Source organism: Nannospalax galili, unplaced genomic scaffold (assembly GCF_000622305.1).
Source record: "Nannospalax galili isolate Female #2095 unplaced genomic scaffold, S.galili_v1.0 scaffold188, whole genome shotgun sequence".
In the NCBI taxonomy this organism is placed as follows: Eukaryota; Metazoa; Chordata; class Mammalia; order Rodentia; family Spalacidae; genus Nannospalax; species Nannospalax galili.
The window spans coordinates 193,354-209,631 of NW_008360325.1; the positions used below are offsets into that span (position 1 = coordinate 193,354).

A 16,278-nucleotide genomic window follows, 5' to 3' on the forward strand; every position below is an offset into this window, starting at 1 on the left:
GTCATCCTCCAACATCCATCTAAGGTCTCTGTGGATGGTGGGCAGCAGGAGGCAGGCAAGCACCCCTAACGTGCTTGCATATTCCCTAGTATGGGCTGGTGGGCCCCAACTCCTACCCAACTACCACAGCAGTGGGAAACCCTGGCTCTCTGAGGCCTCCACTGTGCCTCACTATGGAGTCAGGAAGTCAGAGCCCTGTCTTACAGCCTCTGCTGAGAGATGAGGCAGGTTTTCTCTGCCTCCATGAGGACTTCTGACTGAGATATCCCACAAGGTCATTGTCTGGGAGACTGCATGTGCAGCACCCCCCAGGGAAGGGAAATAAGCCAGGGAGGGGGGATCGGGGGCAGCCCTAACTACTGCCCGGCATCTTGAGTCAGACAGGACAGGGACAAACCCTGAATCCAGCTGCAATCGGCAGCCCTCATCTTCCACAGCAGCAGAGTGCCTCCACCGGACAGCCTGGAAAGAAGGAAGCAGTTCCCGGGAACAGGCTCGGTAGGCAGGATGGTCAGGAAAGGGCCCTCTCTGCTCATGGAGGTGACGTGACTGTGGTATGGATTAAAGCTTTGTAGGCCAGTGGCTGTTGCACTGGGACTAGGGGCCAGGAGGGCAGGCCATACCACAACAGTATCCAGGTGGGGCTATCAGGGCAGCTCTCAGCTACAGCACCCAGAATGTTCCAGGTCTTGCCGATGGGTCCAGAGGATCCTTGGAACCCCAGGTCATCTCATCCCCACTAAGGACCAACCCTCTGGCCAGACACAGCCACTCTTCCCCAGATTCCCCTGCTAACCTCAGTCAATATGAAAGAGTCCACTGAGCCCAGCCCTGGCCCTCCACTCTGCACCCCAGGATGGAGGGGCCAGCCCGCCTGACCCACCTGCAGGGACCAATCCACCTGGTCAGCTTGCTGGGCCACTGACCCATCTATGATAGATTCACAGTTCATCTCTCCACAAGAATTTAATACCAGAGTATCCTGGCAGGACTTTATCACCAGAGATTGAAACCCTACTTCAGGGGACACCGCCTCATCTGCGGCCTAAAGTTCTATTTATGGTTCTAATAATCTCCCTATTGATTGCCAGGACTGTTCTCTAATTATAAATCCATTCCCACCTTTCCGACACAATCAATGTGCACATAAAATGAGTAGCGGGTGCTTTAAATGTCCACATTTTATGGCATGTCGGCCTCTGTCAAGTTTGCCCAGCCATAGGCCAATGACCCTCCCTAGTCCCCATCACCACACCAAATCATACGGACCAGCAACATCGACCTGACTCAATGTCTGCTCAGACATAGGGCTACAGTCAGCCTAGCCATGAGGCCACTTAGACCAAGGAGAGGAAGGGCACCTTTGGACCAGCATCTTAGGTCTGAGCATATCCTTTAGGGTTCCCTTGGGGTCCAGCTCAATGCCACCTTCTCTAGGAATCATCAAACTCATCTGAGCAGGCAGTGATGTCTGCACCCTACCCCTGGGCACTGTTGCCCATTCCTTAGGCAGCCTAGCTGTTGGGCCAAAGTCCCAGGAGGACAGAGGGGTTGTTTCCCCTCAGGAGAGCAAAAGGAAGAGTGCTATGCCGGGAACAGTAAGACGACAGTCCGACCCCAAGGACAGATGGTCTCACAAGACCAGCCCTAGAGCCAACCCCTAGCTCCAACTCTGACAGAATTCTCAGTGCAGGCATTCAAGGGGCAAAGTCCAGCTAACAAGTCTTGCCCACCTCAAGGAGGCCTCAGGGAGGAGGAGCCTGTCCTGCATGGGTGCTTGTATCAACACTGCCCAGCAGGTATGGGGCCCTCCCTGCTCTTCTGCCCATCTCCCTGAAATGCCACTGGGTTCAGAGAAGAAGCATGAGGGCCCGCCAGCCCACACCAGGGAATGAGCAATCCCCCAGGCCTGCTTCCGGTTGGCTGCTGTGTGCCTAGAATACACACCTATAACTCATACCACACAGAAGCATGGTTCCTCAAGATTACCCACAGATCCTCTGCCCTCAGGACTCCAGGGAGCAACTCGGGGGCTTTTCCATGTAGATGGAGGCATGCACACATGAGTTACAACTGCCCTACCACCCTGCCCCCTCCACCTTCCCTCTCCAGCCTCTCTCCCCATCAGTGCCTCACACCTCCTGGCTCTACCTGGCCACCCCTTCTGCCTAGAGGGTCTCTCCCATTCTGGTCACCGGGGGAACCCAGATCCACAGCATGAAGTACATTGCCTGTCCTGGGCTGGGCACTATAGGCCCTCAGTTTAGGTCCTCAACAAGCAGACGGCTGTGTCCTCAGCATGGTGCCCCTGGAAAGGGGCTAGGTCAGACGGCATGTACAGAGTGCTAGCTGGGCCCTTCTGGGGTCAAGCTGTCCCAGGGCCTGGTCACAGCTAACCTCTTCACTCCCTAAGTCCAAACCCTTCCTTCCAGCAGCCTAGGGAACCCCTAGGCCAACTGTACCCATCTCTTAAGCCCCGCCCTGGACTCCTTGTCCCAGATGGAAAAGTGGGGACATAGATATTAGAGAGACCCCAACTAGCAAGGCTGAGAGGGGAGAACTAACAAACATGCGGGCAGGCAGTGCACCAGACCCAGCCCTGAAGACGGCTACTCCTGGGCAGGGAACCCAGGGATAGCTTCAGGAAAGCCCGGCCCCCGCCGGGCTCCCTGGTGGGCTCTGAGGGGAGGAGACACAAAGAGGACATTCTTCAACCTATAAACTGCCAGTCCAGCAACTGTGGGCCTGGGCTCTGTCATCTGTCTGTGGAGCAGGTTTATGTCACCTAAGTTGTGCACCTCGGGACGGCCTGTCATGGCAGGCTCCTCCTAAGGAGATGCTCCCTCCAACCCAAACCCCTAATGAGGGTCTGAACTCATCTGAAAACCTCGGGCCCCTCCATCAGCCCACAGCAAGGCTAGACAAAACCACCCGTGACTGTTCCTGGGGTCCAGAGGGCCCTACCAACTAATACCAAGCTGCAGGGATATAGTTAGGAGCCCAGAAGGGAGTCATTCGGGACCCAGTAGCCCACCTACCCAGAGCACTCACCAGGCAGGTGGGTGGCAGGAAGCTGTTGACCCTGGAGAGGCTCCAAACACCCTCCAGGCACTGCTGGGCCTGGATGGTAACTGTGCTCAGTGCTCCCCCAAGGCCGGCAGGTGCCACAGACACCTGGACACTGGGGCCGGGTGACCAAGCTGGTGCCTTCCTCCTGTCAGGTCCCACTGGGGGCTGCCTCCCTGTGAGGCCTACTGGTCCAGGTGGGTCTCTCGGGCTGGGGGCCACAAGGCCTCCTCGGGAGGTATCAGGGTCCTCATGGCTGGCAGGGGTCTGTAGCAGGCGCAGGGCTTCCCGCGTAAGCTGGTGCAGGTGCGTAGTGCATACGTCACACCGGCTCTCGGCCTCAGGGCGGCACGCCAGCTGAACCCCAGGTGCAGGAAGCTTGTCCAACAGCAGAGCAGAGAAGCAAGGATCCTGGGAACCATAAGCAACAGAGGTGCAGTCAGTGCCCAGGTACAGGGGAAGCAACACAGAGAGCCCATCGCCCCAGCTCACGCTGTGGCCAGCACAGCACCATCCGTAACTGATTAATAGGGCCCAAACCATTCCATCCACGTGAGCCCAGCAGGAAAATAATTATCAGAGCTAATAGTGAGGTTCCCTGTGCCCTTGACAGCCGCCCACCTCCCTGCCTTCATTAACCACGCCGGCTTGCGGCTAACAAGATGTTTGTAGCTCCCCGACAACCAACTTGTGGGCAAAGGCACTGGTCCAGGGCCTGGCTGACAAGCAGCAATGTCCAAGGCCTTCTTCAAAACAGCTCACTCTCATGGGGTGGGGGCTGGGATCCCGGCCCTGTCTTTGTAGCCTCCAGTTAGCCCTGGTGGGGCCTGAAATGTGGCACTACTATGAATGTGTCCGTCGGAGTCAGTTTAGCAGTCCCCACCGTAAGCAGAGTGGTCCTTGTCCCTGACTAGACCTGGGAGAACAAGGCTCACGGTCTCTGAGCTGGGGGTGCCCAGGGGCCTCAAGCCAAGAGGCGGTGTCCAGAAATGGGCCAGAAGAGGAACCCAAAAGCAGGCTGCAGGTAGGGAGGATAACACCCTCACTCCCTAGAGGGAGGGCGACACTCTCCAGAGGGGGCGTAACACCCCTCCCCAGGGGCACACCTCCCACAGGGAGACACAGGAAGGGCTGGGTTCAGAGTGACCTCATTAGGGGCAAAACACCCATCCTGAACCAACTTCCCTGCCCAGCTTGGCCCTGCCCTCCTGGGACAGCACTGTAGGGAAGAAGCCTGAGTCTGAGCCAGCCCCAAGCATAGCCCCTTAGACAAACGCCAGCCTAACCCAGCTGTGGCTGTGTCTCCCTGATAAGAGCCCGCTTCACCAACTCCAGCCTGGCTTCCTGCACTGAGCTAGCCCTCAGGTCCCAAGGGATTACCTACAAGAGGTAACTCCAATCCAGACATTCACCTGTCACGACAACCTTCCAGACACACCTATTTCTCAAACTAGGAGGCTGAGGCCAGCACCCTGCAAGGGTGTCTCATTTACCCCAGGCATGATCCTTGAGTTCCCTGCCTAGGAGCTAGCCATCTGTGCCCACAATGCCTAAGAGGTTCAGAGTGCTGAGGGCTATGGCTAAGGCAGCCAACACTGTGAGAGGCAAGCCCCATCATGACCAAGATCTCTTTTCCTTGGCCCCATTTCTACAGAGCCTGAGGCAGACAAAAGGGTGACCAACGCCTGCCGGGCCAGCAACGTGCCAGTTGGGTGATTTGTGGGCCACTCTGGAAGGCTTGGACAGTCTCCAAGTTGGAAAATGCCTGGCAGACTGGGTCCCCATTAGCTGGTGCCCCTGGAATTCATCAGGTTCAGGCTCACAGGCAGAGGCAAGAGAGGCCCCCAGGGACGGCAGTGCGGGGAGGGGGACCTCAGCCAAGGACCCACCCAGCCCCAGACTGAGGGTGGCCAGGCCTGTTTCCAGTCTGGCTCTCATGTACTGATTTTCCACTCAGCAGGAGGCTGCAAAGGGGAAGGAAGTGTGGCCTGCTGCAGCCATTAGCAGACTTGAAAAGGGCCGCCCAGCCTCAGCTCCAGCCTGAGGCCGGGACCCAGCTGCCCTTTGTTCTGGGGCCTCTGGACAGGCCTGCCTGTCTTAGGGACCAGAGGCCTCTGGAGGAATCCCCCTTTGCCCCTCCATAGCCTACAACAGGAGACAGGAAGAAGAGCCAAACAGAAGGTCAAGGCAGGTACTAAAAGGAGAACACAGCAGCCCCCACCAAGCCAGCCAGGCGGAGCAGGAGAGAAGACCCAGCTGGCCATCAAAACAGAAGAGGCCTATGCGGGCCTTGGGACACTGAGCAGGAACCAGAGGTAGAGATGGAGTGGCCCATGATGTTCAGATCCCCATTGGGAAGACGGTCAAAGGCTGCCCGGTCACCTTCTCCACCTTGCAGTCAGCACCGGGCATCTCAGGCAACAGTGCCCCCACCCCAGACCCTATTGCATAAGCCCCCAGGTGGCCTGAACCCTTGGCCAGGACACTGTCGGGGTACAAACACCTCTGCAGAGGCAGCCAAATCAGCATTTTGGTACTCACCACCCCACTGCCCAAGGGATAAAGAAACGGATGGGTCGGCCAGCTAATACCTCAGGCCACTTTTCCAGCCCTGGTCATATAGGACTGAGAGCACCACCAGGGTGACAAGCCCCTCCAACAGGCTAGGCTGCAGTGCCCCGGGGGCACACACAGGAGTTCAGAAAAAACAGAACCACTGAGTTGTACAGCAGGATCACCGAGAACCACTCCAGAGAGATTCAAGTCCTCCAGGTCTGTAGGATCAGCAGGGGGCCCAAGGAGACTAGGGCAGAGCCCAGCTTCTCCACCGGGCTCCAGGGAGGGGCTCTGGGAAGTGGGGGAGGGGCCCTGTAGCACCTGCTGCTCCAGGCAAGGCCCTCAGACCAGACAAAGGCCCTGCAGCCAGCCACCAGGTCCTCCTGCCCCTCCCTGGGCAGCCACCAGCAAACACTGCTTTCCTGAACTTCCTGCCTCTGTATGAAGCTCACCAGGGGAGGAGGGGAAGAAAGCCCAGGAGGAACAGCTGGGACCCTCCCAGGACCAAGTCTCTCCTTCCAGCCACCCAACAGCTCAGACAGATGTCCAGGAGCCCAAGCCCCTGGGAATCCTGGCCTCAAGTTCAGAATTTTATCCCCTGAAGGCCTGGCTGCCGGGCCTATTACCTCTCTGAAACCCACTGCCTTCAGATAGACAGTAATTACTCCACTGCAAAATATTACTTTTAATTTCCTCTTTATGGTCGAATTAAACAGATATTTTACTTGTGCTTGGAAAATGTTTCTCTTAATTTGATTCAATTTAGCACTGTGCACAACCCACCCATCACATGGCAAATTTTAGGGAGCCTCCCCTGCTTAAAATGATGACTTTTCAGTTTTTATTTTGTTTCTGGAGACTCCCAAGTTGCTTTAAGTAATCCTTCCATTTTCTCCTGCATGAGAGGCAGCTCTACCGCCCGTTCCAGGAAAGTTGTGTCCCTGCTGCAGAGCTGGCCAAGCTTCATCCAGGGATCAGAGCAAGCACAGACGAGGTCATGGGGAGACTGAGGGATCCTGATCCCAGTTTGGAGAAACCACACAATCTCTAGAGCTAGAGACCCTCTCTGAGCCCTAGTCACTGGTCTCTACAAAGGTACAAAGGGAATCCCAGTACCCCAGGTGGGGCCAGTGAGGGGAAAAACAGGGCTGGAGCCCTTTTATGGGAGGCCTGAGACCCTGCGTTCCCTCCTCCCTCGTCCCCCCTCCCCCCTCCCCACCACACAGGCACAGTGAGCTGCTAAGTGTGAGGACCTGGTGGCTGTGGTCCCTGCTACCTCGACCTCCCTTCCTTCCCAACAAAGCATGCTGGGCTGTGACCCTGTGTAGCAACTGTTTCCGGAGTTAACAACAGGTTCAGGAAGGGGCTCCCAGAGGCCTGCTATGGAGGACATTCCAGTGTCTCGTGTAGCCTGGCAGGGTGGCCCAGGGCTCAATTTTCCAGCCTGGAAACTGACAGGCACACCCAGGCTGCCCCGTGCCCCCACCCTGCTGGGCGTCTGACTAGAGGCCTAGACTCTCCATCCTATCAGCCTACAATCTAGCCCACCCAGCACTGACCGGCACGCCACTCACAGCCCTGTGCCAGGCGCAGCCCAGCTGGACGGCTTTGGACAGACCCACTCATTGAGAGCCTCTCCCTCAATGGCCACCCTGTTCTCCACTCAGAGCCCCTGAAGGATGCTGGACACCTGGAGGGCACTGATAGCCTCAGCTCTGAGCTCATGCAGACCCCACCTGAGAGGACACGTAGTACATCCCCTGACTTAGAGTCCTGGACATTCATCCTACTATGGCAAGCTGTGACCGCTGGATGGGGGAAGCACAAAGCCCTGTGTGCCTTATTTACCCTCAGAACATCCCCTTGAAGGGTTCACACTTCATCCCACAACAGGTTCACACTGCCAGGTTGGGGCACACCATCCCCCTTGAAACCAAGTTACTGTGGGGCTCACTGGTACCTACCCCTGGGGGCAACTGAGACCCAGAGAGGCAGACACTCACCAGCAACCAGCTGGATGGGGGTATATACAGAATCCAAATCAGACCCCTGTCTCTATTGGGTCCCTGGGCAGATTCCTAGTGACCACAGCATGCAGGTTGGGCCCCAACCATCAATCCCTTCCAACAGGGATGGGTCACAGGCATACCCCTCACCTGTGGCTCTTAATAAAGATTTCTTGGGATAGCACAGACCCCAGTCATGGCCCCAGGGCTGGAGTACAGCTCTGTTCCATGACGCCCTGAAGAACTGCCAGGTGATTACGTTCCCAGACTTGTCTGCTACCTATGACAGTCTCTGCATGAACTCCAGGTATGCCTACCCCAGAACTTTGATGCACAGCCTCTGGTCACCTTCACCCCATTCCTGTGTGTTTGATTCTAGCCTGTGGACATGTTGGGCTACACCTACCTAGAGCTGCTCTGCCAGGCCCCTGGCACTTTGCTGAAGGTGAAGACAAGGGAGACTTTGTGGCCTTGGGTAAGTTATGCCCAGGCTCCATCTCCTCCCGATCCAAAAGGGAAAGTGGCCCAGGTGCGCGCATGCTCAGGGGTCTGCAGCCTGAGTGCTGCGCCTTTCAGTGGTCAGGAGTTTGGTTGGGGTGCTCTGGCCTCTCTGCCCACCTAGCCTGTGCCCCAAGGTATTTCCCCTACCAAGTTTTAGGGTGTCTATAGAAAAGGAGGGGTCCTATACCCTATAAGAGATGCTTACCCACAGCATCAAGTCAAGCCCAGCTACCAGGCAGGACCAGGCCAACCCTCCATCACCTATCACCCCACAGAGGGGAAATGACAGGCAGTCTGGGCCCCTGGTATCATACAGAATCCAACACCCAACATTGGACAAGGTCGTGTCACCCCACCCCCGCCTCTACAGATGACCACATTGCCTGACATCGACCGAGAATTTGCCTTCCTTGTAGTTGGAAGGCCCAGAGATTCCTGGGCAGCAAAGCTAGACCTCCAACTCTAAGGCCCCACTCCTAGGCCTCACCTCTTCCCACTTCCTGGCTGGCCCCCTTTGGGGAACCCTTGTACCTATCCAGTTTCTGAGACTGGGGATAAAATGGTTGGGAGCCAGGCCTCTGGATGCTTCCTCCAGTGGGAACAGGCATGGGGTAGGAAGACAGGCAGACAAGAGGAGGACAGGCTTGTGGCTGCACTAAGAGCAAAGAGACTGAGATGGCTTTAGGACAGTCCCTGAGGTGCCACACAGGCCAAGCCTACAGGACTGACGGGGACTCCAAGTGGGAGGCAGAGTTGGACTTTGGCTTAAGGGCTGGGGTGACAGAATGGGGGCAGGACTTGTAGAGAGGAACCCACCCTACAGCTCCTTCCCCTGAGCACAAGATCCAGCAGGGCACGCGCCACCGGAAACAGGCAGCAGCTCAAGCTGACCCTGCCACCGGAGTCAGAGGTCAATGCGAACAACCTATAGAAGCATCCATCTAAGCCCGGACACAGCAGGCGCCAGGCTTGGCCCTGGGCCGCACAAGACCATAAATCCACCAGCACAGTGACCTGCAGAACCCGCCCAGCCCCAGCCCCAGCAGGATGTTAACCAGAGCGTAGGGACAAGACTGGAGACCTCTTACAGGACACCAGGCTCCAACAACCGGTCTTGGGCTCCCCAGCCACAGAGATGCTGCCCTGGTGAACACAGCACACCCATCAGCAAGGCCACTACACTGTGACACTGAAAGGGCTCCCAGCCTAGGAGAAGAAAGGGCGACTCCACCTTGGATCCTGTAAGGACAAATGGGGAAACTGAGGCCTCTGGGTCCTGCCTTAGGCTCCCCCTACCCAGCGCTAACCTTACTGAGAAGAGAGAGACTGAACTCAGTAGCAGAAAAATCAGACAACTCACTTGGCTACCAAAAGGAACCCACAGGACCAACCCAGTCTCACCCACCTGCCCTGCACTGTCCAGGTTCCCTGCTCCATGGGCCAAATAAACAGTGATGCTCAGTCCTGTGGTCCTGCTTACTTACTCAGAGCCTCAAGCCACAAAGACTCTATGGTGGCTTCCAGAAACGATATAATATAAATTAAAAAAACAAAAAACCATGCGACTAAGAGACAGTGCCAACTGGAACACACAGGAATGATCACCTCCCTTAAGAAAAAAGTCCTACATGGTTGTCTGGAGCTGAACAGATCTATTTTGAGCTTCCTGGAAGACCAAGAAAAAGGAGAGCTAGACCTTCATTGCTACTTAAGACAAGAACAGGCTCTTCTGACTTCCACCTATGAGGTCACTCCAGGACACCAGTGGGAGATTGAGGAAGGCCTCATCTACTCCAAACCATCACAAGGCCCTCCCTATGCCTTCACCACTCACCAGTGGGCAGTAAGGCCAGTGACCACTCAGTCTCTGCCTAGGTTCACCTATGACAGGTAAATGAATCAACACACACACACACACACGCACGCGTGCGCACACACACAAATACACACACACACACAAACACACACATGCACGCACATGCGCCCATCAGGACATGAAACTTGTACCTGGCACCCCAGGCACATGCAACAGGCACTACCAACACTGTACCCAATGGAGATTCAGAGAGCAAAGGATCACACCGGTAAGCTTCAGTCCTTTTCCAAGTGCCCCCTTCCATGACTGAAACCCCAGGCTAGCAAAACAGGTAAGACAGACACCAGGAGAAAATGATGCATCCTCCCACACTGAGCCAAAGCCATGGAGAACAGGGAGCCAGCTCAAAGAACAAGGGAGCTGCAGAGGCCCTGCAGAAGCTAAAGGGTAAGGCTGGGGTCCTCCTGGCCCCACTTGGGATCTCTGAATCCCATAAGATCCCTGAGCCCTCCAGTCCAGCCAGAGAAGTAAAGACACCTCCCTGCTGAGTCATCTCATCCCAAGCCAGCCAGCCCCAGGGAGCACCAGCCCCTCGCACACCTCCCATAACTGACACCTGGGCTCAGCTGGGAAACAGTGCTGACACCAGAGCCGCACCCAGCAGGGCCTCAGGCGGACACTGGGCCTGGCTCCAAACAGTATGGAGGGTGGCAGCCCAGAGCAACGTGGGGGACGGACTCTGACCCAGGGAGCAACTTCTGAATCAGAGGAGAAAGCCTCAGTCCAACCCATCCAGGACCACAACCTGTTTAGGGGGCACAGAGACTCAGCCCCCATCCAAATCACAGTATAATTAGGACTGGGGTCTGTGCAGCCAGAACATGCATGCTCCTGCCTTTCCAGAGGGCTTGAGGGGCTGGTGTGCTGAGAGCTGGAAGGACCCCCAGCCCACACTCCCAAGTAAAAGACACAACAGGGGAGGGCGGAGGCATGCCCACAGATGAGGTATTTCAGGGGAAAGTGGGCACAGAATAAGCCACTGAGGCCAGGCCACAGGGAGGGCAGGAAGGCTCCTGGTCCTCGCCCTTAAGGGCTGGTCCCTGTGTGTGTGGAGGCCTCAGAGCATCTTGGGCTGCACAGGATGGGTGCTTCACAGGGACCAGCATTGAAAGCCCCAGCCCTTGGCAGCCTTGTTCAGTTTCGCTGAGGCAAACAGAGCCTGCAGCAAGAACCCAGAGCCTCAAGGCAGTGGGATGAAGCAGGAGGCCTGCAAGAACTAAATGAGACTGATCATTTTCCCGTTGGGGAGATCATCGATTCAGCTCTGGTATTGACACTTTGAAAGAATGTCACTAGCCCTGAAGGAGTCACCACCTCTGAATGAGTCTCTGGGCTGCTGCTGGGACGGTCCCTAAGCAACAGACAGTGATCCTTTATATGAAAGGATTGTCCTCCTGGGGAGGGGGCTGTCACCTTGGGGGACATGGAGCCAGAATTCAGCCCACCTTCGGGGTGACCACCCATGAGGTATGGGAGGAAAAACCTGGTCATTTAGTTGTTCAACAAACATTTCCATGTGACTTGAACCCTCTGCCTGTCCTGGCAGAGCTACTGCCTGGGGGTGGCACTCTGGACTAGAATGGAGATGAAGAAAGGGGTCTGTTGGAACTTAGTGACCAGTGCAGTGTATCAGATATGGATACAGGAGGGACGGGGCTAGCAGAATGGCAAAGGGCCTGGCTTTGGCCTTCAAGTGGAGGACACTGTGTTACCAGTCCCTAAGGGATACCTTACTGGCAGGGGCATCTGGAAGGGGGTACAGGGGACCATGGCAAAATGATGGCAGGGGATCACCAATGGCCATCTGAGCTCCAACTATAGCATCCAACATCCAAAGACCTAGAACCGCAATGACCCCGGGGCCCATCTCCACAGCAGCTGGGAGTGAAAGCTCTGCCCAACACTGTTCTGAGCACCTGTGAAACAGGAATAAAGGTGGTCGGCATCACAGAGGAGGAAACTGAAGCAACAATGCTCAGAGAACCTCCCAGGAGTATCCCTGCCTGCTGCCAGGAAGGTGGGCCAGGAGCCAGGTCACACGCTCAAAGTGATTCCACCAGGCCGCCCCTTTGGCCCTACACCTCCTTCTGCCACTGAGGTTAGGTAGGGACCCCCAAGCCAAGGATTCTAACCACCAAGGCAGGGTCCCAGCTCCACCCTACAGCCAGCACTAGGAGCCAGCAAGCCCCCTCCTGGTCTTGGGGCCACAGGGCCATGTATAAGCCAGGGACATTCAAGAAGAGTTTCCTCTGAGCTATGACGTGCTGTGCTCACGGACATTCTCCCCATGACCAACAATAAGAAGTAGACCCCTGGGGAAGATCCTAGCATACCACCCTAAATTCCTAGCATCACCCTAGGTCTTGAAGAACAGAGTCGCTAGGCCCAGCCACAGTTGATGACCACAATGTCCCCCATCTGCCCTTCAGTGGGCTCCCGCCCACCCCAAAGCAGAATCCATGTGCATGCACGCACACACAGTGGTCAGGCCAGAACTACAGGTTGCTATTCACCCTGGAGGCTGAGGAAGGCCAGGCCCACACAGGCAATATCATGACACCCACTGAAGCCCCAAGGTGAGTGCACAACTTCCCTGAGGCTTTCCGTTCTCTCTGGAAAAAGACGGATCACAGAGCCTTCCTATCCCCGGCACAGCACCCTGCATTTTGGACAGAATTCCCAGGTCAGAGGCCACAGGAAGAAACAAAGCAGGTGAGGGGCCCAGAGGCACACAGAGCCCTGGCCCAGGACACTGGTCTGCCAATGCCAGGGCCAGGGTAGGACAAATGAGCTTGTCCCGGCAGTGGTGAGTAGCTGTTTACATCAAAGGCCACACACAGGGCCATGGTGAGGGATGGCCACTGTCTGCAGGAAGAGGGCACAAAGACCCCCCAAATGAGAACCTCAACTCCATTCATCCTCACTTTCTCTCCCAGGACTCCACCCACCTGTGGCCAGCCAGCCAGTGTGGGTCCTAGGCAGCAGCGCGGACCAAAACCCACTCCCAGAGTGGGGAGACAGCACAGTCAAAAGGCCCTCCTGCCTCTGCTTGCTTCATGAAGAGGCTCAGGAGCCCACCCCAAAGGCCCTCTTAGACCCTCAAGGTTTTCTGCTCTCCCCTGAGCTAGATGCAAGCTGTCTGGGGTGCAGAGCTCAGCAATGGCTGGTTGCCACAGGCAAAACTCCAGCAACACCCATGGTCAGCCATACCCCAAACAGGCCCACAGATCTAGCCCCTGGTCAGAGAGGCTGTAACATTTCCACCCTAGACAGTGCCAAGGGGGTCTGGAAAGGTGCCCTGGATAGACACACCTGATTGGCACCCTACCTCACCTGCCCTGGCCCAAAAGGGTCTCACTCCAGACCACAGCACTGCTGGGAGAATTATAGTTGAAACGAATGGGGATTACGTGCAGTTCCCAGGGACTCCTTCACCAAGACTGAAGGTCAGGAGCACTTCCTCTGGAGACCCCCGCCTCCCCTGCCTTGCACACTTCCAGGGAGCATTGTTCCCTGGAACAATGGTCCTGCTCTTTCCAGTCCTGGCAAGCCCACCGGCCGGAAAGCCCAATAGACCCCTCTCCCACAGGCACTTGTTAGCCAGGCTGCAGCCTGGGAAACCCAGAGGCCTAACAGTCACTGCCCACAAGCCAGGCCTGGGCCCCAAGAGCTCCAGAGGAGGACACAGGCCTTACCCGACAGACTCTGAGCAAGGGTGGCACAGGGAACCCCCAGCTGCAGGAGGGGGCCCACTCAATCACCTCTTATGCCCTCTGGACAGAGGCATGCCAAGGCTCAAGTACACAAAGATCCACCCCACTCCAAGTAACCTCGGGCTGCTGGGGCCCTGCCCTAAGTGAAGTCCCAGTGTTCTTCCTCCTTCCTCCCCCTCCCAAACAGACTGTGGCTCCAGCTGGGGCAGGGAAAGAAGCTTGCCCAGCCCCCTTCAGCACACAGCAGGACTCCTCAAGGTGAGGGGCCCCAGTTCACACATTCTGAGAGTTGCAAAGTAGCTGGGTGCAGCAAGAGGACCCACGTGGAACCCGACTCCCTGAAAGACCCAGAGTTCCTGCCAGAGGCATGACCCGAGGGGGGGGGGTCACTTACCCGGAGGGGTGTCCCGGGTCCGCTAACCAACTTCCACGCCTGTCGTTTGAGCTCCACGAGTTTCGTATGGCAGTGGCGGCACCAGCCTCCCCCACCGGCCGTGTGACCCTGCTCTGCGCCGGCCCCGGCGCCTTCGGGCGCAGGGCGGCTGCCGCATGGGTCTTGCTCGGGGCCGGCGGGCAGCCTCTTGCGCGGGGATACCTCTAGCAGAGACTGGGGCTCTCGGGTAGGACCACATTCAGCCACCTGCGGGGGGACCGGGGGAGGGGTGTGGAGAAGGGTTAGTAAGCCCAAGCCTTCGAGCCGCACCATTACAGGACCCCACACCGGCAACTCCAGATCCGGGCGTTCCCGGCCCAAGGGCCACGTTCTAGAAGTTAGGGAGCTAGGCGCAAACCTGGTGGCCACTCTCCGGTGCAACGCCGGAGGTCCCAGGTGAACGAGCCCCAGCCCGATGCCCTGCACCCCACCGCGCTCCATTCCACGCCCCGCTCCTAGGGGGCACCGCGCACCCCATGAGATCCTCGGTGTCCCGGGCTCCGAACCCAGTACCAGTCGGTCCCTGCCGCCCGCTCCCGGCCTGGCTGTGCATACCGCGGGCTGCGCCGCACACAGAGAGGCGCCGCGGCCGACCATGGCCCGGACGCAGGAAAGGTTGTGTTGGCTCTCCCGGTGCCGAGGCTACGTGATTCGGCCCGGGGCCGCCCCCATGGTCCGGCCTGCAGCTCCGAAGTTGGTGGCGCAGGCGAGTGGCGGAGAGCGCTCGCGGTGACCGCGGCGGCCGTTCTCCGGGGCGGGCCGGGGCTTGTCGGGGGCGGGGCAACGGAGCACCGCCCCCATCCTGAGCGCGTTGAAGGCGGGGGGTCCTGCTCCCCCTCGTGGCCCCTCCCACTCCTAGGACCCCCAACCTGTTAGGTGAGTGCGGTCGGGGGAAGGGCTCTGGGGGCGGTGGAGACACCCGAGTTACGCGCACGCATGCGCCTCTTCTCGCGCGCGACGCCGGGGTGTGCGAGCCTCCCGGGATGCACCCTCCCACTCGACACTTCGCAGTCGGGTAAACTGAGGTCTTTTGCCCAAGGTCACACAGCAAGTGGGGGACAAGGAATGGACAGGGCCCCTGCCTGCAGACTCCGGATCGCTTCCCTGGCACACCTAGTGCACTTCGAGGGTGGCTGGCCACCCTTTGGGTCTAACCGTCTCGAGTGGGAGAGAGTCTGCGTCTCGAGAAGTACAGGACGCTTCTGGGATCTGCCTCTTCGTGTCTGCGAGCGGCATGCGTGTCTTTGCAGCCGTGCGGGTGCCTGAAAGTGGCTGTGCGCGCTGTGTTCTGCCTGGGAAGCCGGAGGAAGTGGAGCTGCTGGCCCTGGGGGTGTGCGCGGGACCTGTTGTCAGCAGGCCTGGCAGATGGGAACTTAGCTCGGGAATTAATTGCCTGTTTGTCTCCGTCTTGGAGGTCGCCCCCCTTCCCCAGCGACCAGTTGCTGTCGCCCTAGCCAGATCCCAAATGTCACCGCTATCAGGTCGCAAGGGGCTCGGAGCCCGGACTCAGGGTCAACCCGAAATCCCAAATTGGAGCAAGCGGTGGGGCTCCCCGTGACACAAGCGCCACCTGCCGGCACCGTGCGCCCATGGCTCGAGGGCTCCACGCTTTCAGTGCGCAGAGCAGAATGACCCAGGGATATAGGGCTAAGCCGAGCGATTCTGAAAAAGACCCGGTCTGACTCCTAGAGCAGTCAGACCTTAGCACGGGTCTGTCAAGCGACCCTTCCTTTCTGTTTAACGCTCCTTCCCCCCACACACACCTGTGCCGCTTACTTAGCCCACCCCTCCTACACACTCACTGGCCAAGAAAGTGGGGTGAATGATCGGGTTTTCCAAGTCGGCTATGACTTAAGTCTGCAAATGCGCCGTGGAGAGCCGGCTCCCGGCTCTGCAACCCCTAATCCTCCAGGCCCTTTGCACTGAGCCAGGACTGCGGGGTCTCCCTCTTCTCTCCTAGCTCACCTCAGCCTCGTGAAGGAAGAAGATAGGCGTTGGCCCACCCTGGGATCTGGGCAGCCTCAGACACCACCCTCTCCCACCCGTCCCCGCAAATCCTGCAGACAGCCTCGCCCCCAGCGCCGCTACTGCACTGGGACAAACACCCGGGCCAAGGAAGCGGCTCAC

General features: G+C 57.8%; 1 protein-coding gene across 2 annotated transcripts in view; it reads right to left on the reverse strand.

Moving 5' to 3' along the window:
* Positions 1–14,873, reverse strand: part of Kif26a (kinesin family member 26A) — a 36,406-nt gene extending 21,533 nt beyond the window's left edge. For both annotated transcript variants that reach the window (XM_029559919.1, XM_008825522.2), the window contains exons 1-3: positions 14,707–14,873; positions 14,113–14,358; positions 3,052–3,477 (exon numbers count right to left, since the gene is read on the reverse strand). In XM_029559919.1, coding sequence (XP_029415779.1) covers positions 3,052–3,477; positions 14,113–14,358; positions 14,707–14,748 — 714 coding nt within the window. In that variant the 5' untranslated portion in view covers positions 14,749–14,873. The remainder of the gene's footprint in view (positions 1–3,051; positions 3,478–14,112; positions 14,359–14,706) is intronic.
* Between the last annotated feature and the right edge of the window lie 1,405 nt (positions 14,874–16,278).